At 39.9% G+C, this 23,163-nt stretch overlaps 1 protein-coding gene across 2 annotated transcripts in view; it reads right to left on the bottom strand.

Moving 5' to 3' along the window:
- PTPRB (protein tyrosine phosphatase receptor type B) overlaps positions 1 to 23,163 on the bottom strand; it is a 64,866-nt gene that overhangs the window by 20,657 nt on the left and 21,046 nt on the right. For both annotated transcript variants that reach the window (XM_074902871.1, XM_074902872.1), the window contains 15 exons: positions 20,646 to 20,924; positions 20,037 to 20,294; positions 18,230 to 18,493; positions 15,452 to 15,721; positions 13,439 to 13,699; positions 11,048 to 11,314; positions 9,468 to 9,731; positions 8,221 to 8,484; positions 7,029 to 7,292; positions 6,013 to 6,276; positions 4,867 to 5,136; positions 3,967 to 4,230; positions 2,855 to 3,118; positions 2,201 to 2,482; positions 737 to 1,015 (listed from right to left, as the gene is read on the bottom strand). In XM_074902871.1, the coding sequence (XP_074758972.1) occupies positions 737 to 1,015; positions 2,201 to 2,482; positions 2,855 to 3,118; positions 3,967 to 4,230; positions 4,867 to 5,136; positions 6,013 to 6,276; positions 7,029 to 7,292; positions 8,221 to 8,484; positions 9,468 to 9,731; positions 11,048 to 11,314; positions 13,439 to 13,699; positions 15,452 to 15,721; positions 18,230 to 18,493; positions 20,037 to 20,294; positions 20,646 to 20,924 (4,014 nt within the window). The remainder of the gene's footprint in view (positions 1 to 736; positions 1,016 to 2,200; positions 2,483 to 2,854; positions 3,119 to 3,966; positions 4,231 to 4,866; positions 5,137 to 6,012; positions 6,277 to 7,028; positions 7,293 to 8,220; positions 8,485 to 9,467; positions 9,732 to 11,047; positions 11,315 to 13,438; positions 13,700 to 15,451; positions 15,722 to 18,229; positions 18,494 to 20,036; positions 20,295 to 20,645; positions 20,925 to 23,163) is intronic.

Genomic DNA, 23,163 nt, shown 5'->3' with positions numbered 1-23,163 from the left:
AAGTTTAGCCCTGGACTGGTTCAGGCCTCTATGCTGTGCTGTGCCACTGAATCCAGAGGTACTGCAAAAATTGAAGCAGCTCTAGGGCCAGCAACAGCAGGCTGTTGACTGTGGTGATGCCTGGCTGTGCAGAGGCACCTGCAGATGTTACCGCTACCCTCCACTCAGCAGCCTGAGTGGAGAAATTGAAGAAGCCCTTTCAAAGCACATGCTATGGAAATCTGTGATCCTCCCTCAGGTATAACTCCTACAGGTGACTTGGTCAGGTAGCACCTCAGAAGAGTGCACAGAAAGCCCTAAGTGGACCCAGTGCCACAATCCATTCTTACTGGTGGATATTTGTGCGGAGGACAGCTACCATCCATGAGGGGAAACAGCCAGGCACACAAAGCCAATCAGCAACCATGAAGATAACTAAAGGTATGTGATGATGAGGACATCTTTGCTGCTGAACATCCAAGTGACACAATCATTTGTCATGTTTCTTAGGGTGTATTTCATGAATGAGCCAAATAAGCAGGTCTGGCAATGTAATGAGAGGCAAAATAGCTAAAATCTTGCATTGTTTGTCACAATGGGACCAAGGGACAGGTTCACTCTATTTTGGCCAGCAGATTACAAGTGCCACACATTGGCAATTATGGAGTTCAGAACTCCTTCTGCTGTCTAACCAACATAAGCAATTGCTTATTGCTGCTCACTGCCTCCCTTCATGACAACTCTGAATTCCACTTACGGTCAATCATTGTGATGGTGCTGTCCTCAACTACTTCACTTGTCATGTCTGCAGAATGCACCTTGATGGACACCAGATACCGCTTGTGGGGAACGAGGGTCATGATACTAAGCAGAGATTTGTCTTTTTCTATCCTTTTAGAAAATTCCACTTCACGAGTGTCCATTTTTTTGCATTCGATGCTATATCCATCAAAGTCAGAATCAGGAGGAGTCCAGGAACACGCAATGGCAGTAGAGGTCTGGGGCCGACAATGAAGACTTTGTATCTTATCTGGTTCTAGAGGAATGTTGAGAAGTTGAAGCTCAGTCAGAAAAGGGACAGACATCATACACTCTCTGCTCACTCTACAGCCTCTAGATTCTAAATCAACCGTTTGATCACAGCAGGAGGCTGGGAGCCAGAATTCCCACCTCTCCTGCAAATGTGGACTGCTTGATTATTAGGCAAGGCTGACAGTTAATTAACTCATTTCAGACATCTGAAATCAGATCTAGTGACATCAGCCTCATCAAGTTTGTGAATATTCAGTAATTATTTGTGAAAACAAGCAAACAAAACTAATTGCTGAAGTCTTAACAAGAACTGCAATACTGCAAAACAATGGATTTCTAGAACCCTGTTACAACTTATTTGGAAATTGCATGTGGTCAACAGTATAAGTCAGTACTGATACTGTCATCTGATCTGGTTTCCTAGGTAGCATGCGGTGTGTCCATATTACTAAAACACACCACAGAAGTATGCTTTATCCATGTAATATTGGAGTAGCGTTTATAACATGTAACAACGACAGGATTTCCCTTTCAGGTGGCAGACATATATGTTTAAGTGATTAAATACAGGGGGTAGTTATCCTCTTATTTTAATTAATATGCCAAATGAATTCTAAAGAGGAATTCAGCTTACCAAACACAGTTGTCAATTTGGAGCTGAATCCCACCCCAAGTGACATGAGGGCTTGCCAACGCTCATTTATTTTTACAATTTCAGGTCATTTTTTCAAATCAGTCTACTACTGAGGTTACTAGAGAGCTAGAGATGATGTGGATCCACAGACACAGACTGAAACATGGACAGAGCAGTGAAACACTCTGGTTCCAGTTTCAAATCTAGTATAGCAGGGTTTCATTCATCTTCCTGTCTGATTGTTCAGATAGATTTTGATTATTTCAATATCCTCCTGTCAGAGAATCTGGATATTCAGCCTTAACTGACTGATTCAGGCTCTGCGACCAAACAACCCCTCCCTTTCTGGATGTGAAGATTGTAAATATATGTTCATTTTCAATCTTTAAACAGTTGACCTTGCACACAGCAAGGGCTTAGAATCTAGCTGAATTCACTGCTGTCATTCATGCATTTATTAATGGAAATTACTGACTGTGAAACAAATTGGTAAGATTTAACAGTTTTGCATCTTCTCCAACTGAGTGTTAGAATGCAATGGAAATTGTTACTTACTTGTTCTCACACTTGCAGACTGTGACTGACTGTATGTCTTCCAGCTGTCACCACTGACAGTTCTGACACTGAACTCATAGAGTCTTCCTGGTCGCAGGCCATAGATGATGCGTACTTTAGATTTGCTGCTGCTGTAGGGATTGAATACTGTAAGGGGATCCTTTGGAAACCACTGCAACTCAAAATCGTCATAGTCTGTCCAGTCTGGAGGACCCAGCCAAGTGATTGATAAAGAAGTGTTTGCAACATCAGTAAATGACACAGTGTTAGGAGCGCTAGGTGCTACACAGACAGGGAGGAAAAGGAAAAAAAAAAGAGATTCTTAACAAATTTTTACACAAAATGAAAGACACATTATCTTCTTCATGCATCACGAAGTGGTTTATATTATCCCATGTACACAGCCAGTTAACTGCATGTGTGTTGATGGTAGTGACTTTCACAGACATTACATATTCCTGAGCCTTTGAAAGAAGAACAATGCTGAACAAAATCACACTACATTGGTTTAATGCCCTTAAGGATATCCTTTATCTTTACACTTTCAGTGACAATAAATCCTCCCTCAGAATAAGTCTGTTGCATAGTTGAGAACTAATATGAATTCTGACAGATGGGTCTAAACAAAAATCCCAAAGATTTTGTGTCTTCTACCTGTTCTTCCTTCAGTGTTTGCTGTGTTGGTCAGGTCACCGCTGTGAGTCACCACAACCAGAGTGTACTTTCTGCCAGGAATGAGCCCCTGGAAATGCCACTCTTTCAGGTCTTTCTTGTGCCATGTTTCTTTCTGTGTCCCATTTGGGTTGTAAAGATTCAGCTCATAGAAGTCAACATCTCCTGCTGCTGGAGCCCAGGTGAACCACAGACTGTCTGTCATGTTTCGGTTGGATGCTTTGAGACCAACAACTGGGGCTGGTACTGAAAAAAGGGGATAAATATTACTTTATGTAGAACATCCTTAGGGTGAGGAGAAGAAACAAGGTCAACCAGACCTTACACTTATCCTGTAAGGACAGTCATGTAATAAACTAGACAGCCACCACAGCTGGCCAAAAAGCCAGGAAGCATCAGGAAGTTTATCTCAATAGTTTCCTTCCTTATTTTGAACTGCCACTGTCCCCCCAAAAGAGGCTGAAATGTTTATAATAGATAGTTTTGCAAATGTTAAACAACTTTTTTGCAGTCAGTGTCTGGAAACATCCAATTCTGAGGTAGCTGAAGAAAGTGCACCACTGTCCAGAGGCAGTCCTACACAGGGTTTACTATATGGTGCCTCAGAGGATAAAGAAAGGTTTCACAAGAGTGTCAGGGCTGCTAGAGCTTCTTAGGAAACTCTGCTTCCCACATGTGGCTGAACAAACAGAGCTGCAGCCAGAGCTCCCCACGGGAAACAACTTTTATTTCTCTGGTATACTGTCTACCCCATTAAACCTACTTGCTTTGACTTTTTGCACTCATAGACGAATATTACTTTTAGGATGGGAGACAGCTGTTTTGCTTTAAGGCTTAAGCAGCATACATTGGGATGTCCTTCTCCCAACCTGAGTACCTGGAAACTATTGTAAAGGTCTTTGCTTCATTTTACCTATTCTAATCACATCATTCAGAATTTACCTTGTTACTAGTCTAATGCTTTTCATGTATAAGAGATAATTTTGATACTTCTCATAGTTCTGATCTAGCATGAGCATCAGACTCAGAACAGCTCACTGGTGTCCCTCATGAGCACCACACTAGAGACAGATGGTTTTCTTAGACATTCTTGCCTGTTCTTCCAAAGACAGACGACTCGTTAGTGAGGTCCCCACTGTGGGTAACAATGACCATTCGATACATCCTGCCTTGCCGCAGGTTCTGGAATGAACACTGATGAAGGTGCTGCTCTCCTGAAATCCTGGCATGAAGGGACTTGTCTGGGTTGTATAGGAAGATGTCATATGAATCAAGTTCCCCTTGTGAGGTGGTCCAGCTGAAGGACAGTCGGTCAGTGGTGTTCTCTGTGACCTTCAGATTTGTGACAGCTGCTGGAACTGTAAAGAAGGATAAATGCAAGAGTAAATATCAAGGTGTTCAGTCACTAAGCTGAACCTTTAATAAAGTAACAACTCATGGCTGGAACACATTTCAATTAAGCCACAAGTAGCTAAGTAATGTCAACAGCAACTTTCAGAAGCAAGGAAAAAACATTTATGAGATGCCACTGAGTCTCTCCAATACAAAGTTTTATATAGGAACCAGCAGGCCTGGTTCTCCACTCCGTGCGTACATGGAACTGTCCATCAGTTTCCACAAGGAGCTTTGAGTAAAGACTGCAAGACTTGGCTCTAAGTTTAGAGGTCTGTATACACATCAAATCCTGCACTAAAAGCCCTGAGACCGTGAATTAAAAGCTTGATGACAATAAAGCATTTGGGTAGTTCCATAACAGATAGTCTGAGGAAAGCACTCAGCACTTCAGTTTAATATCCTTATTATGAACCATGGCCACATTATTATGCTAACAAATTTTAGATTCACATACCAAGCACATATCAGGAAGAATACTGCATAAATATCTGGAGCCTGTTCCAACTAGAATCTTTCCAGAATCAAGATATACAGATGATTCATATATTTAATGAGATCTGACTGAGGGAACTATAAATAAACCAAGATGTTCTAATTACCTGTTCGACCAACAGTTTCTGCTCGTTTACTGAAGAGTCCGCCACTGACTGTCAAAACTTGTATTTTATACTTCTTGCCAGCTAATAAATCTTCAAATTTGTGCTGTTTGGCAGTAGCTGGCTCTGATTTGTTGCTCAGGAGAATTCCTTGCTCGTTCAGGAGCAGAATGTCATACCTTTCAGCTACACCAGGAGCTTTCTGCCAGGTTACTAACAAGGAGTGACTGCTGTAAGCATGATGGGCTAGTAAGTCCTGGACAGAGGCTGGAACTGGAAGCAACAATTAAAGGCAGGACGTTACCAGGTGAAATATGGACCATTCAATACACAACTGTAAATACAGTAATTACTAGAAAATATCTTTATACATTCGCATGTTCAGCTGTGGGAAAAGGAATATCTGTACATATGTCTACCCAAGCAAATAATTCCTAGACAGAAACACAATCAGATGAAGTTACAGAGCATCACAGAAATCTGAACTGAACATGGAGAAGCTATAGAGATATATAAGTTATCATGAAAAGAGGGAGAAGGAGAGTCAGATGAACTGACCGAAACACTTAAGATATGTGAAAAAGAACTGAAAACTAAAGAAGTGGTAAACTGGTGCAAAATTGTGACACAGAATAGAAAATGTTAGCCAGCACCTGTTGCGCAAAAGTCAAGGCCACAGTAAACATATGCAGGGGATTAAAAACAAGGTGTTCCACTGTTTTGTGTGTTCCAACATGCAGTATACTGGGGCAATACATTGTCTAACAAGCCTTGACCATGCAATGGGCTCTGCTAGAACACAGTATTTGACTACATGAGGCCCTGCAGATGTATGTGTTGGACTGGTACAGGCACAGGACTGGGGAGGGATGGAACTGCATTCACCCTATGAAGTCACACTTTAGGCTGGGGACTTGAATTCTACACACATTCACCCAAGTAATGCTACTCACATGACAGATCTCACTGGTATTAACAGAGCCATGCCTAACTGTTTGCAAGAGTGAGGACTCATGCTCTTTGATATAAAAACTTCTCATGAGTCTGGGTGTCCCCATATCCAGTGGTACATTCATAAACATTACTAAATAAGGGTCAGCTTCTGGGAAGACATAATGTGACATGCTCCTTGTCTCAAAAGAAACGTACTTGTTCTCCCAAAAGCTGCTAAGCTGTTGTGCAAGGTGCCACTGTTAGATTGCACCACCACCCGGTACTGCTCCCCAGCTTCCAACTTGTGAAACATGTGCTCAGAGACGTGTTTGGAGACACTCTGAGAATCAAGCTGATGGTTTTGCTGAAATATAGTCACTGTGTAGGAATCAACATCTCCACCTCCAGGAGTCCAGCTCACTTTCAGGCTGTTTGTCATCCCATTAGGTGACACATGAATGTTTCTGACCACACTTGGAACTGTAAAAAAAAACCAGAACACAAAGACACCTGCTCAGAAATTGCCTGATTGATTCAGACTTTTTAATTCCTGTATTTTTATGGCCACAATAAATGATTCAAAGGACAAAGAGCATTTACTGGTACAAGTAATTTCACTCATGGATAAACATAAGTAAAGCTGAAGACATTTGTGTAGGATTGTGCCATTTTAGAAAAGAAATTCTGTGTGTTTACAGGCAAGTAAAGAAAATGTAGGTTAACAGAAGAAAGTTTCGATGTTCTTTTATCTGGATAACCTCCCTCTTCTCCAAATTATGTTTTAGAAACATTTCAGAAAATCAAAGCTCTTTATGTACACTTAGTTAGCTGTTTTGCAGTTATAATCTCACCCATTCATTTCAGGTGGCTAAACAGAGGCATAAAATAGCTTCAGTGATTTAGCTAGAGATACTGAGCAAACAACTGGCATGCACAGTAATAACAGAAACCCAAACACTGACATCTCAGTACCATTCCTATGCAACAAATCAGATTATCTGCCAACAATCAAATATTGGTATCAATGACATTGATACATTGGTATCAATGACATTGACATCAATGACATGTTTATTAAGCACAGATCAAATTGGCTGAAGTACTAGTGTGATTTTTAATGAAATCTGCTGTCTTTGTGCCAGTGTTACAGGAGGTCAAATAAGATTTTTTTGTGCTTCATTTTTTCCTCTAGAGAAGCCTCAACACATTTTAAATACAACATTATTTCTTACTTGTCAGGCCTTCTATGAAAGTAGCACGTTGTGCATCTCCACTGATGGTCAAGACAAGAATTTTGTATAGACGTCCTGGAGTCAGAGCTGTGAACCAATACTCCTCAATGGTGTTCCCAAGGAAAATGGGTGGGAAGATCTTCATATCATTGAAGAGGAGCTGAATCTCATATTTATCAACATCTCCCTCAGCCTTTGACCAAGTTACCTGCAGATCTTCTGTGCTCCTGTTACTAAGAATCAGTTCCTTCACTGACTCTGGCACTGAAGAGGTGAGAAGAAAGGTAGGAAACTTCTCAGTATTTATTACTAGATGACAGTAAAAAAATAACAGCTCTGAATCCATGTTTCTGAGCTCAAACTTTTTCAGTTTCCTAGGAAAAGTAGTAGATTGCACTTATTTGCAAGGGTTGCTGTTTGTAGTTTGCACCATATCTAGCACTGGAAGGAACCATTTCAGAACAGGGAATCCACAATCTACCAGCAATAAATGAGTAATACCAGACCCTGCAGGGAGTTTGCATAGCCAATAAAAATTGAGTAAGATCTGCATGTACAACTGCGGTGCAAAGAGGCCTGAGCTAGTGGAGACCCGAGGCAATCCATCTATGCCATGCAGCACCACACTGTGCAGTTCCCAATCAGTTATTTTTGCTCAGTGCTACATTGGTGTTAATAAACTCTGTTTCTTAGCATGGCTCATTAGCTTACATGTAGGGCTAGGTGAGGACAGGCAGATTGCATCCAGACTGCTGCTGGCTCACAACTAGCCACCTTACCACTCTCACCCCATGATCTCCAATTCCAGTTCTTGGGGTAATTTCAGTAGAGTGAGGTCTAGCCTATCTTACTCCTTACGCATTTCCATGACCAGAAAAAACTGACTTGTACATTCTGGCATAGTTTAAAATATTAAGTTTATGTAGAAATTGGTACAACTAGTTTTGTTTTCCATGTTTCAAGATTTGCTTTCCAAGTTCATGGCACAGGTCTCTTCTTTCACTTACTATATGACTGTAACTTAAACATTGATCATAAACTAAATAATGCTTTCCATATTTGGAATGACACACATTTAAAGAGTCACACTCAACATTCCATGTTAAAATCAGACCATATTTTTGAGACCAGGTATGGTAAATAGAAAAAAAATCCTGGAGTGTCTCAGGATGTTTCCTGGGTGTTTACTTACTTGTTCTGCCATAGATCCTTTCACTAGTTTCATATTTCCCACTCCGTGTACTGACTGTGACACTGTACTGCCTCCCTGGGACCAGATTAGTGAACACACATTCATTTTCATCCTTTGGGACACTTTTTGTTTGGATGAAATCATGGTTGTTCTTGATGATTACTTCATAATTATCAAAATATCCAGAGGCATGTAACCAGGACACCTTCAAGTAGTCACTTCTGGCTGAATTGCTGACAGTAAGTCCCTGAACACTTGAAGGGACTGCAAGAAAAAATACAATTAAAGATCTAGAAAGCAATAACTTCCTGAAGTAACAGTAGTTGCTGTAGTGGACTATATCTGTGGTAATTACCAGGCTTTTCTGAGGAAGTTGCAAAAAGGCCACAATGTGGATTTAAGCAATACCCTACTCTCTAAAATAGTAACTGCAGTTTACAGGCTGCTTTACGTCATATGACAATGGTTTGCCTTTCCAATTTTTGGTCTTTTGGAACCTGGTCAGTTTTGCTTATAGCAGTGAGTTCCACAGGTTCACACTAATCCTGAATTTGCTTCTCCTCATTTAAATGGCTGTCACTTGTATTTTCACTTACATCATGAGAAGACTAAAATTGCACTAACTTGGTATTTTTTTGTCGTTTTAACACCACTTAATATCTTTATTTTATTCTACTGGTTTACCAAGTGTAAAGTCTCAGTCTTTTTAATCTTTGAGGAAGTTTCTCTCATTATTGTCTCCCTTCTCTGAAATTTCTCTACTTCTGTTATGATCTCCTTGAACACTGCATGACCAAAACCACAGACTGGGTGTTACATGGCCAAAACCAAGACATGGGTGTTACTCATTTATGTGACATTTTACTAATATTTTAGTAGTTAGCCTATCCTATCCCATTCTTTCAGTGTTTAAGTAACTTTTTGGGGAGATGCTCTGCAGGATATACTAGAAAAGCCAAGTAGAGGGGTGAAGGGCAGGAAAATGCATTTGAGCCAAAACTGATACATGATTTCTGCTCATTCACAAGGACTGACACATGACTTCTATTCATGCTAAAGTAATTTTTTATGATATAAAGCAGCAGTAGGGGCATAAGAATAAAGCTAAGTCTGTAAAGCTGTAATTTTACGGTTTGACCCTCCAACCCCTACTCACCCATCCCAGTTTGGTCAGATATTGAAAGCTCATTGATAACAGCTACACAAAGTGGTTATGGTGACTTGATTTGCTCAGAGGCTCTCTTTACCTGTTCGTTCCTGGCCGAAGGAATAATTTTCATACTTCCCACTCTTTGTGGTTATCATCACATTGTAAAGCGTCCCAGGAGTAAGGCTGCTGAATGAGCATTCACTGAAGGATTTGGAAATGGTGAGAGTCTGAACAATCTGGTCATTGTGAGAGAGTGTTACCAAATAACTGTCCACATCTCCAGAAGCTGGCAGCCAAGAAACACTGAGGTAGTCACTGCGACCTGAGTTATTTACTGTTACTCCAGTCACACTGGAAGGAACTGTGCAACAAAGAGGAAAAACCAGAAGAGCTTTAACTAGTCAATTCCTATTGTTGTGAAAATGCCTGGAATGCCACCCTGCAAAATAAGCAGTCTGGGACTCCTGAGCAGCTCTGCACTGACTCCTACTCAGCAGCACTCATCTGCTTTTTTGAATACAGTAAAGGAGACTGTCTTTGGTGTACGATCCCAGCACTTCTAAAATCCCAAAAGATGAGTTATCCTCTCAAATTGCCGTTCAACAGTAATAGCAGTAACTACTGAGGCTTATATGAAGTTGAGGCTCATGACAGGATGTTTCATTTACAATGAGTTCTCTGACGCCTAGTGGCTAAAACATGAATACAATTTGTTTCTCAAGCCAGCAAGGTGAGCTCAAAGGCTCCACATTGCAGAACTACCATCACTCAGGTACAAAACTATCAGTTATTACAGGAGCAGACCTTAAACATAATGAACTGCCACACTTTCACTGGACTCTGACGTACCAAACTGACTTACCTCCGTAGAGGGGCTGGCTATCAGCTGTCAAAAAAATTAGAAGATTTTGCAGAATATGTTTATGTACTTTGACCCTTTTAGTGTTATTCTTCTCCAATTGTTTTTCTTTTTTGTATTTTTTTTTAACCTGAAAATAGTTGTTTTCAAGGAGAACATTGAGGCAAATTGCTGAATGCCTGGCCTTTGCCAAATTCACATAAAGGGTGAAATTGCACTGTGTTGTCAATTTTTCCCTCTATCTAAATATCTGAAGGACTGGTATTACATTTTATGAGTCATTAAACTTACAGAATTTGATGCTATAGTAAATTTTGTCCTATGCAGTATAGAAGGGCCTCATAATGAGTAATTAACCCTGGTGGACATTCTTTAATGGATTGGAGAAAAAGAATGGGTCATAAGAGACTGAGACATAAATTCATCGCACCACCTTTAATTTAGGCAGCTGATTCGTATACCTACATAAGGAGCAATTGCCCTATGCTGTCATCTAGTCAATGGAACAAGAAAGTCCCTTCCAAGGAGTGATTCACCCACCATAGCTGTAATCACTCTCAGAGCATATTTTTGTCTTCACTACAGAGTGATCCTGCTGTACATAGTTCCTCTGGTAGGTAGAGCATTTAGCTCCCTAAAGCTATGTTAACATGAATCTGGACCCACAGTGTGCCTGGGGTCACAGACAGGAATTATATGGCTGAAACTCATGTATTTCTGAATTCTCAGTGCAGTGGCTTAATCACAAGACCATTCTCTTCAATAAATTCACCTTTTAGGAACGGACAAAATACATGCTGGAGTATTGTCCTTTTTACCTGTCCTCCCCTCTGCAATTGTTTGTCTTGAAGATATCCCCCCACTGACAGTAGTGACAACAACTGAATAGAGTCCTCCAGGTTTCAGGGGGTAGAAGTGGTATCTGTTGGTTTCACTGGGAACAGTCTCATTTTTAATGACAACATTCTCATAAATCAGTAGCACTTGGTATGAGTCTACATCTCCCAGTGCTCTTGTCCAGTTGGTGAACAAGCTGTTGGTTGATCCCTGACTTGCCACAGTCAGAGCAGTCACTTGGGCTGGCACTGCAAAGGAAAGTGTCATAATGTTACTGAGGATAAACAAAATAAAACAAAACAAAATCCCCCAAATAACCCAAGTTTAGTCACACTGAGGAAGTGCATCAAAAGAACATTCCAATTTGCAGCCAGACTCAACAGGACTAAAAATAATCTGTGGACTGCTTCCTGTCTGATGGGATGTGGTCTATGGGAAACTATCTAAGGCACAGAAAGGTCTTTCACACTTTAGCACAGCTTTTCTCAGTCAGACCAAAATGATTCAAGATCAGAGAACTGGAAGCGATGGCATTTTATAAATATCAGTAAACAAAAGCCATCAATTTGGGAAATCACTTGGGTTTTTTATGAGTACTTCAAATACAGTCTGAGTCTTTCATTCTCCCTTTCCTTTCCTATTCACTGTCTCTCATTCCTATTAAACGGCAAACTAGTTTGATGAATACCTCAGCTATAGTCATCTATACCTCAGAGAGGTGTCAGACCCTTTATTTTTGGGGGCAACTGAGGTGGATGGTTTTGGTTTTATTTTTTACATGAGAAGATCTGCAGGATACTAACTTTTCTAGCACCAAAAGATGAATTAAAGAAACAACATTTGTCTAAGTTCATGAAATTAGGCAGGCCAAAAAGGAAAAAGAAAGAACAAAAGGAATATACTAGGTAGCATGAATTTTACCCAAAATACGGGGTTTTTTTAGACAATATTAGGTTAAACAAGGAAATACAGTTACTTCTAAGTATTTCTGCTTACACAATGAAGCACAACTGAAATAAAGAACATTAACTTTACAAAATGTGATTGCAAGTTTCATTTCTTGTTTTATATAAACTTTTTTGCACACACATTACTGGCTTAGCAATCATTAACAGAAGTTAGAAAATTGGGCACATAGATGAAAAAAATGTAATGTTGATAAAAAAACTAAATAAAAAATCCTACCTGTTTTACAATGCTGTCATAACATAGTAAGCTCCAACAAGACACTGAAGTGCCACATTTCTGTGCTAAAGTCACTTTTAGTGATACCTCAGGCTTCACTAGAAGCCGATGAATCTGGGATGCATGTATAGACCTATTTCTGTCATTTACAGAAATATTTTGCAAGCCTAGTAGGCTGTCCTATGGCAAAGAAGATTCAGAGGTTTGGAATGCTTAATAAGACCTACATTCAAATTCACTGATATTTGTTCTTTATCACTTTGAATACAATGTTGACACACTATCCCTGCCTGATGTGTTTTCAAGTATCGATTCATACTAGTGAAGTGGGACACTGTAACCTTTATGCCTGAATAGGTCTCCTAAGGGGGCAGAAGGAAATGAAATCCCAGCTATCTAATCACATAGTAGAGAAATGAAAGTTTAAGTCAAACTTTTCAGGCCTTGGAAGGAGTTACAACATTTAAGTAAGGACCACTATCAAGCCATAGGCATGATTAGATTTATGTACTAGCAGCTTGTTTTTCTGGACCAGAACAACATTTTAAGACTTTGCTTGCCCTGAAGAATAAGTCAAGCAGAGTAAAGCAACACATATGGTTTAAAGCTTGTACACGTGCACAAAATCAGCACCCTGCAGGAGGTGGGAGTGGGACCTTCTTCATGTCACAGTCATCATCCTAAGTAACAGATACAGATACTGGAATCAGAAAAGCAGAGAGTGATTCAAAATACATTTTCAAGGTCACATATGTTTTGTGTCTGTCAACCTTGGAATGTTTCCTCTAAATCAACATTTTCCTGTGTGGTAGTGTTTTGGGTTTGTTTTTTTTCTTTTCCAGATGATGAATGCTTTGAATCAAGGAAGTGACCTTCCTGAAGATACCCAGTGAAAATTGTTCTTCTTATATGGAATCTTGTGCTAATGTAGATTGATCAGACATGACAGAGTATTTCAGAAAACTGTTTTGCCAGGAATTACATATCCATTTCCAGAAAACCTTAAATAAATACTGCAGGATAACTGACAGAAATGAGAGACTCAGAAACATATTCTATTGAAGAAACAAATGTAGATTCAAGACTCTTGAGATTTAGACACTGAGTTCATTCAGTTGACTACGAAACAAAGAAAGTTGTTAATGGTTAACAGAATTAAAGATTAAAATAGTTTGACAGGATGATACCTGTTCTTCCTTCCACTGAAGTCCAGTTGCTTAAAATCCCACTAATAGTAGTGATGGTAGCTGTGTATTTTCTTCCAGGTACCAAGTCAGTGAATGTGAATTCCTTAGCTTCTTTTGCAAGTCCTTTTTTTATGACAGCAAGATCCCTGTCTCCCAGTGAAACCACATATCTGTCCCATTCCGCAACAGGGGTCATCCACATGACACTAAGTGAAGATTCATTAGCATGCTTCACACGGAGCTGGAGAACAGGCTCTGGAGCTGTAAAAGTACACAAATATCACAATGAGAACAGGACTTTGTAGTGAATGCTCATGTCATACCTCAAGCTGCTGTAAGGAACTTGTTCTGTAAGGCTGAAATGTGGCAGCAACGAAGTATTTATAATCAAGAGGAGATTCTTTACCTTCCTCTAGGAAGCCAGTGTTACAAATCTAGTATTTGTGCTACTCTTCCAGTAAAGGGCTGTAGCAGCAGACTTCAGCAATGCATTATGGCTGTAATCTCAGGTTTAAACTTATGTCAGGATATATATTTTAGTATGAATGGAAATGCAGTGAAATCAGTGAGCTTCCTCTTGAACTGTGCATGCTAGACAGAGTCATAAAACATTTGTACCATAAAACATCTACACCAATTTAGCTGAAACAAACAAGGATGCAAATTATAAGGTCAGAGTGACATTGATTCTGCACTGCTTCATATCTCAGTCAACTTGGGAGACACTTCAATCTTATGGTGGCATAGAAGAAAATTTGACTAGTGAAATTCTCTGTGTGTATGTGCATGCACACAGAGGGCATCTGTTAACTAATGTAGTTTCCTCATCTGATTTTATCCCTGTTATGTTGAAATACAACCCACTTTCCAAGACTATGGGTTTATGTAAGAGAAAATTAAGTCAGAATAGGGCCTAATACCTATGCTTCATAACAGATACATTATGTACCTGACCGTGGGTTGTGATACACAGTTGTGATATACCCTCTGCCTGGATTTTATTTACTGGACCTTGCTCTAATTGCTTAGCTGTGTCAATTAAAAGTAACACCATAAACTTAAATTATTTGTAATGTATATCAAAGTAAGCAAGATGACAATGTGCCTTGCTCTGATCAAGCTGGCTAGAAGTTAAAGAAAGCTTCAGTTCTGTAGCTTTTACTGGTCTTGCCATTGAGCAAAATTAAAAAAATTAAGCCCTCGGGGAATGACAGGTAAGTGTGTACAGGAAAGGCGGGCATAAGGAAGGATGAGGATGAAGTAGGATGGCCCTATCTTATCTCACATTCTCCAGTGAGATAAGGCTCAGGCTTGAGCGTTGCCTGATACTCCTCCTCCAAGTGTTCTTTTCCTCTGAACTGCACTTATTTTGCATTCACAGAGCAGAAACATTAACAATTATACTGCAATTATTTTTTATGTTTGAAGCAATCAGATGTGGCTTTGACTAGCATGCTGCAAAAGAATTCCGTTCATGTCCCTGCAGCATATATGGATTTCCTTTGGAAAGGCTGACTTGAACAGACTAACTCCATTTTATTTCTGGAGCACAGGAACAAGAACTGGGATGTTATGGAACAGGCACACTGAGATACACCTCAGCCAGCTTTGGTTAATGCCATTGATATTCTTTATACAGGCTGGCAAGGAAACCAGTTTGCTACTGAAATAGTGATGAACAATGCAGGAGGATCTATATTGCTCTCTTTAAGAACTATATAGGGTGCCTACAATCAGCTAAAATATATAACAGCGAAATGTTGTCTGATGGCTCAGTCATGACAGAATGGTGATACAATTACCCAAACTTTCACTAACAAAACACTTACTGCAAAAATAACCCTTAAAGTTTTCACAGGACTGGTAAAAATAATTTTTTCTGTTGTTTACAAGGGAGCTCCTTTTTACTGTATTAGAAGTGAAATTCATCTGCAGATTCCCAAGTGCTCTTTCTGTCCACAGAGCCCAGATGAACATTTTTCACTTTCACATCTCCTGGATGAGCATACTGACCTGTTCTCCCCGTGCAGCTAGTCTTGCTCTGCAAATTGCCACTCTCCACGATGACGTCCACATTGTACTGCCTCCCTGGGATGAGGCCCACGTCGGGGATGAGGTATTCGGTGGTATCCTTCTCGAGGGTGGTGTTGAGCACCAGGGACGAGCTGTTCCACAGGAGCAGGCGGTACCTCTCCCAGTCTCCCGCAGGGGGCAGCCAGTTCACTCGCAGAGACCTCAGCCACCCACCACCACCGGCTTTCAGCTCAGAAACTTTCTGGGGAACTGAAATACAGAGATTGAGAGAGTAATTCTGAAGTGGGGTATTTCTGGTAAGACGTAACTGCATGCTGGCAAAACCTGTCTCGCAGCATAGCTATTGTAGAAGTACCTGGATTACAGAACCACAGAATCATTCTGACCCTTGGGATCATCGAGTCCAACCATCAGCCCTACTCTACAAAGTTCTCCCCTACACCATATCCCGCAACATTACATCTAAACAACCCTTAAACACATCCAGGGATGGAGGTATCTTATTACAAAGGTTGGCATTCATTTTAAAGAATTAAAATTTTTACTCTTACCCACATAAAACACTTTTTCACTTTTGGTTTCTAACATCAGAAATGGGGAACCTTTCTTAGGGCAGACAAAACCTCCCCCATGGACTTCTCAGATACATCTTGCAATTTTCAGTTAGCTTCCCCTTTTTGTCCTGGACTTAAGTTCACTTAGAAACGGTCTCAGCAGCAGAAATGCAAAATCTGATGGCTTCTTCCACAAAGGCCTTGTATGTCCTAGTCCCTCCCAGCTGTAAGGCACCACAGTTCAAACTGACGTCCCTTACAGCATCCACTTCATCCTGTTCTCCACTTCAAGGGTCCTGAATTTACATGCTCAACCTTCCTGCCCTACTGCTGCAGGTCACACTGGATCGCTGAAGCTTTTCTGATTTTCATAGAATAATTAAATATTAACTGTGCCAAGCAGAGATTGGAGGACAGATGCAGACCCATAGGTTAGGATACCTATAGCTTAGTGTTAAGATACTTGGAAATCAGCATTGCAGCCCTGAGACCATCAGCAAGTATTAACTGTAAACTACAAGGCTGGAATCGTGCTCTCATGTTTTCTCTGGCTTAGTTAATATTTAATTGCTCAGTACCTAGCAAAGGACTGAGAGATTTCTACCAGCACCACAAAATACTTACCAGTTTCGCTTCCCACAGGCATAGCTGGGTACCAAATCTAGATCTCCCACATGCCAGTGAGTATGGGAGATGTGTTTCAATTGCTGAGTGAGTGCATAAAAGCACACAGTGTTTTGTTTGGAAGCGTGGATGCACTTACATCATAACAAATAAAGTTCAGCCTTGTCAAACTGGCTGGACATCATTACACCCTTACGGTACAAAGTTTCAGTCCCTGAGATGTCCATATTCCTCGCCACAACATTCCTCAGCAGGTTCTGCTGCTGTAGGCACCCTCTCAATACTCAGCGATGTAGATTATGTTATTAGGCACCTGGCCCACTCTGCAAGTTACAGAGGGATCCTAGGAGTCTAACCCCTTCAGTATCTATAGACCTGACGGCCTGGATTTACAAATTTGTTTTTAGGCCACAAAGCTTCTGCTGAAGTGACTCTGTTTTCAAAGCTCTTGGTATCTATGGAAAAGGAAAGGAATTGCACAAGATCAGCATCCTTGGAAATGGGACTTCTAGATCCCCAGCTTTGAAAGTACTGGGTCTAGGTGACAAATTTGGGGATCAGCTGTTTGAGTAAGGGCCTGAAGCTCTCCCTTCAGATAGGAATGGTAAAGGTCTTTAATGGTAGGCTTGACCAACAAAAAAGACATGCATGTAACCAGTCCAGCTTTTTACTTACTGGACATGAAAAGCTTTCAGGTCTCTTCCAGACTGCACTGAGACTGGGATGGCAGCTAAATATGTCAAGAACGTGCCTTTCACATGAGATGTTTAGCTGTAGATGATAAATATTCTCTAAAATAAATACTCTGCTCTCTCTCTCACACACACACATCTTATATTTTCTGGCTCTGAGTCTACCAACAATTTATGTATATATTCTTCACCCACTTATATATTTTTTTCCTGTCTAAATTCTGCCTGGGCTAGGCTGATGTGGAGAACACAACACTCCTTTGTGGCCAGTAATGCTCTGGGAGAATTATGCCAAGACTTTTCAGGTTTAGAATTCATACAAAAGATACCTGAAAGAAAATTATACTTCTGAAAGAAGATAAACAAAACATAACCCAGCTCTACCCAAGCTGCCACGTGCCTTCCTTAATCCACACTGCTGGTAGTAAAAAAAGCCGAGACCTAATCTTTTCCTATTTGTAGATTTGTGTCTGGAGCAAGGAATAACATTAAATCTTGCAAAATTACTTAAAATCTGTTAACAATTTGATTACATGCATACTTCCCCATAATGTAACTCATTTTACGTACTATGCTGAGTTGAATTCAAGATAACAAAGTTGGTCAGAAGCGCAGTAGTGCGGAACAGTTTTGTAACAGACTCACCCAGCTCTAAGGTACAAAATGCATTATTGTTTCCTTCTCCCAGACTATGCTGGAACTGCTTTTGGCCGCCAGATTAACTGTTGCCAGAGAGTCAGGAAGGGGTACTCCCGCAATAATATGGTGCTCTTTATCTTATTTTGCCTGGAATTCAAATCATTTTCTCTCCTACAATGATTTTCTACAAGGCCAGTGTAGGCAAAATAGCATTGGTTACAATGTTCTTACTGAAACAGAAGACTTACATGTCCTGCCAGTTGCCATCCGATCAGTAAACAGTTCACCACTGATTGTGCGGGCAGTAACCTGATAAAGGCGTCCTGGAGTTAGCTTGTCAAAGTGAGTCTCTGTGACCGGTGGCTGTAGAGTTTTGACTTCTTTAACTGATCCGAGATGAGACAAGGTGATATTATAGAAATTGAGGTTTCCTGAAGGTCTTCTCCACTTAACTTTTAAAGCATCTAAGCTGTCATCATTAGTCACTGTCAAATCTAAGACTTCAGCTGGGGCTAAAAAAAGAAAATAAGAAAGAGAATAAAATACTTCTACTATAGAACACATAAGACCTGCTACCGCCAAACTGTGATAGTTTTTTGCTTTTGAATAGTTATATGAGATAGACTATGAATGACTGTGCCTTAACAGCAAAAGGACAAAGTCTGGTCACAGCGAAACTGAACCCAGGCCTGTTTGAGATACTCTACTGCTGAGAGTGTCACCTCTTCCAATGTCCACTCTTGTTTCACAGAATAGAGAATCTGTTAGCCATGTCAGTACTTACACCACTCATTTGGACTACAAAACAGACCAGGCATGTGCTCCTAAGAACAGAGATGCCTGCTTACATTTTGGTAAACACTGCAGCATCACTGAAGCTATGCCAGCATAGAAGGGGTTGAAATCAGACCTTTTTATTCAAATGTTCCACCAAAAGAAGGCACTTCCAGTATCTTCACTTCTCAGGCTTGGGGCACACTAGATACTGAAAGGGAGGACCATGCTGCAAGTTACATGGAGTGCTTTTATGTTCTCAGAAAACCTGTGAGATTTAAAATTTCTGCACTCCATAACAGCAAGAAAGAAAAAATTCTGAAGAAATAAAATGTAACAAGAGTATAATCCCTAGAATAGCCAGTGCTAGGTGACAACGCACTCATCTGTGTGCCCTAGACATCACAATATTGCTCACTTAATATTAAATTATGCTTACATGGTGAGATTTCTGTAGGAGAAACTGCACCTTATGTTTTCCAGAAATTAAGGAAAGCAAAGCCATGCCCATGTTTTTGCTTACATGAGTGTTTTAGCCATTGGAATCTAGTAGGATGTCATCTTATCTTTCTCTCTATGAATACAGAACTCTATCCTGAAAAATCTTCCTGAAAAAATATTCCTTTCTAAAACTCTGGTTCTGTGAATCAATATTTCTCTGTGGAAAAAAACCACAGCAAACTTTTGATTTTAAAGTTCTTAACCTGCTGTACATTTTTTTCACTTCCTTTTTCAGAAGCGTAGCTATTTTGCAATCCAGAGAAAAAAAGTCACAGAAAATATTTTTTTGCAAAACTCACAAGCTCTACATCTCCCGTTCAGCTAAGCAAGAATCATTGAGTTAAACCGTCTTCAGTACTGTGAAATAACAGACTACCAACTGCCTCAATTCACTGAAGTTCATATAGGAGTCATATGAACCTCTTTCACAGATATGAGGTGGTACTAAGGCACTTGAGCTCAGATTGCTAATACCTAACTTTACATGTTTAATGGAGCTGCTGACATTAAGCAGTACAGCTAAGTTAGCTGCAGACATCCTACCAGCTAATTTAGCCACTAACTTTGCTGCAGTGCTAACTTAGGGAGTTAAATAAGCTTATGGTGTCTCTAACTCCCTCTACAGCCTTTGGAAACACCTGCCAAGGGTAGTTCAGTCACTGAAGTCTGGGAATATTCACTTGGAACACGAATCATTTATTATTCTGAAATATGTGCTGTAATATTATTAGATTACGGCCTTAGCTTCTTGTTCTGTTGTGATGAATTCTGAAATCATACCTGTCCTGACTGTTTGAAAACTGCTGCTCTCCAATCCTGAAGCCTGGGTTATGATAGTGAGGTTATACAGGCGGCCTGCTGTAAGTCCTGAAAAAGTGTAGGAGGTCAGAGGGTCTTCTTGGTCAATCTCATGAATGGGGACATGATTATCCAGTAACACCAGCCTGTAACGATCCACGTGCCCGGAGCCAGGAGACCATGAAGCATGGATAGTGTCTGTCTTGACAGTAACCTGAATATTTTTCACAGGGGATGGCACTGTTGGCATAAAAACCACATGTTTAAGGCCTAACGGTTTTCTCAACAATTTCAGCAATTTTGAACAGATTTACTTTCAAAATATGTTGAGTTTCTTTAGGAAACGAAACCCCAAATTTATGTCCAAATACACCATAACAACATGCCTCCATTCTTAGCAAACAACTCTTTATGTTAGTCAGAGATTCATGTTTTGGTTATTTCTACTTATAATCAATAGATACTTACATATAGAGAGATACATATCTATCTTGCCAGGTAGAAGAATTATATATGTTAGTTTCAAAATGCAGAACTGCAAAATTCTGTAAGTGGTTTTATTTAGATGAACTAATATAAAAGAAGTCCTACCAGTAGATCCACTTATGTGAAGTTCTGGGGTACTCTTATTTCCAGCAATTGCACTGAGGACAATGTTGTATTTATTCCCAGGGATGAGACTGGAAAAAGTATTTTCTGTTTTTGAAATTCTTCCTGGTATGGAGACTTCTTGTATCTTTTTATTATCGCGATCAAGTAATACTAAGTTATACAAGTCCACCTTTCCTGAGGAAGGCTCCCACTGAACCTGCAAGCTTGTGAGTGTAGTTTTTTCCTTATTAATTTCAAAACGAGGTGGTGGTAACGGATCTGTAGTTTTAAAAAAGCAGAAAACATAAACTAGTATTTCTTGCATTGGGATTGTCTGAAGTTTTACATAGCAGAACAAAAAAACTTTGAAAACTCTCCCTTTATCACCATGATGCTGCCAATGCTTTTCAAAAAGTCTTTTTCTTTCCATTTATAAACATTGTATCATTGAAATCTGTATACAAGGCACTCCTGCAGAATTCAGAAATGTTATTTGTGCTTATGTGTATACACTCACACACACACACACAGAGAAAAACAGTTCCAGTTGTGGATGTATATAACAAGCTTGGAAATCTGCTGATAGTAAAACTGTAACAACTTTAATAAGAAACAGCAAACATGAAAACCCAGCAAATTATACTGAATGCCTCAGTGTAATGTAGCTTTATAGATACAACGGTACCTGTGGCTTTCATTTCCTACCACTCATGCTAAACACTTTTATCACTAATGGGCATGAGCATTTATACAATTTTAAGGGCAACAATCCTTTGTTTTTAGTATTAACTTCAACCACTTCAAACAGATTCCAATAGAGTTTGCTTCTGCTCTGCTGTGGTACTGTTCGTATAAATTTTAAAAAACCCAAACAGCCCACTGGATAAACTTTTAGGAACTATATTTAATTGGGACTATTTCTCTGAGAAATTCTCAGCATTCATTACGTTGTTTATTAAGGAGCTCTCAGTAAAATCACCTGTAAAATACATTTTAAAGGGACGGCAAACACTGACCAAAACAAAAGACTCGGGTTGCTTGTATTCTCCAGGTATATCTCATCTCTCACAAGACTTCATGCAAATCAAAAGAAATGCATTACATACTGACGTACTAAGGTATTGACATTTATGTCTCCCAATAAGGTTAAGCAATTGAATATTAAAAAGGTATTGTAAAACAACCCAAAGCAGCAAAATCAAGCATTCACAAGTTGGGGAGATAAAGAATAAAGGTTTCCCAATAATTTAACAACTAGATTTGTCTTCCACACAAGTACACTCTGTGCTACTCTTGCCTAGCATCAGACAGGAAGTGTATGGTGCATCCAGGCTGAGAACTTGAGGTCTCCACAGGAACAGTGCCTGAAACACGTAAGACTAAGACTGTTTTTCCAGTGCAGTCATTGCTGCCTGGTTCCCTGAACAGGCAGACAAAAGAGTGTGAAATCATATAATTAAAAACTGCACCATAAAGACTGAAAGGACAAAGTCAAACCTACCCCCACCCTACGAATACAGCAGTAGGAGTATCATGGGGTACTAGCCTTTAAGCTGTTTTTTCTTCAAAGCCTGGATGGTGCAGAAGGTTTAATCGCTTCTGACAAAGCTCTGCTGAGAACATACTGGTGCTAGGTTTTGGTGGTATGCTCTGTCAATCAACTATGTTAGGAATTTCAAGGGACTCTCTCCGTCCTTTGAGATATTCAAAAGCTGTCTGGACATGGTCCTAGGCAACCAGCTCTACATGGCCCTGCTTGAGGGGGCTTCAACCAGATCACCTCCAGATGTCCCTTCCAACTGCAATCAGTCTGTGACTCTGAAAAATACTGTGTCCCTTTGAATCCACGTCTCTGCTTAAATTCAGCTTCTTGCTTTGGACTACAGAGATACTAGCGGTCTTCAGAAAGAGATAAAAGTTAAATCAACAAAATCAATAAATAAAAATAACTATTTTTTTTCTGACCTTTTTTTTAAAGGCCAAACTAACTGCTTAAATCTGAAAAAAAAACCCAAAAAAAACAAACAAAAAACCTCCCCTCAAATCAAAGACCAAGCATATCAAATTTAAACAGTTAAAACTTCATCCAGTCACAGCAACTGAAACAGGAGGTTTTAATGAAAAGTGTCAGGAAATCTTAACAATGGGCTTGACTACCAGCTCCACCTATAATATATACTAAGCCATTAAAGACTATTATGTTGGCAGAAGTGAATAGTGGGGGTATAATCTTGTTCCCTGAAGGCAATTGTTCTAATCAGAAAGGTCAAACTTTGGGAGTCAGAAATAAATTCCAGCACTATATATGGTCAGATGCACAGCCAGCTGAAAAAGTTTTAAGTTGATTGATATCAAGAGAACAGTCATGATAACTGTCAAGAAGTTTAAGTCTCTCTCTGACAAAGTCAGGATAAGGTTGACTGTTCATTAGTCCTGCAACAGTCATCAACATTGTAAATCTGCATTATTTGCCAAATTCTACAAAATATGACATCTACATTTTCAGAAGTGCTTATAC

The sequence above is a fragment of the Athene noctua genome, chromosome 3, assembly GCF_965140245.1.
Source record: "Athene noctua chromosome 3, bAthNoc1.hap1.1, whole genome shotgun sequence".
Classification (NCBI taxonomy): Eukaryota; Metazoa; Chordata; class Aves; order Strigiformes; family Strigidae; genus Athene; species Athene noctua.
Note: the sequence above shows the minus strand (reverse complement) of the source record. Positions and strands in the feature narration are given on the sequence as shown.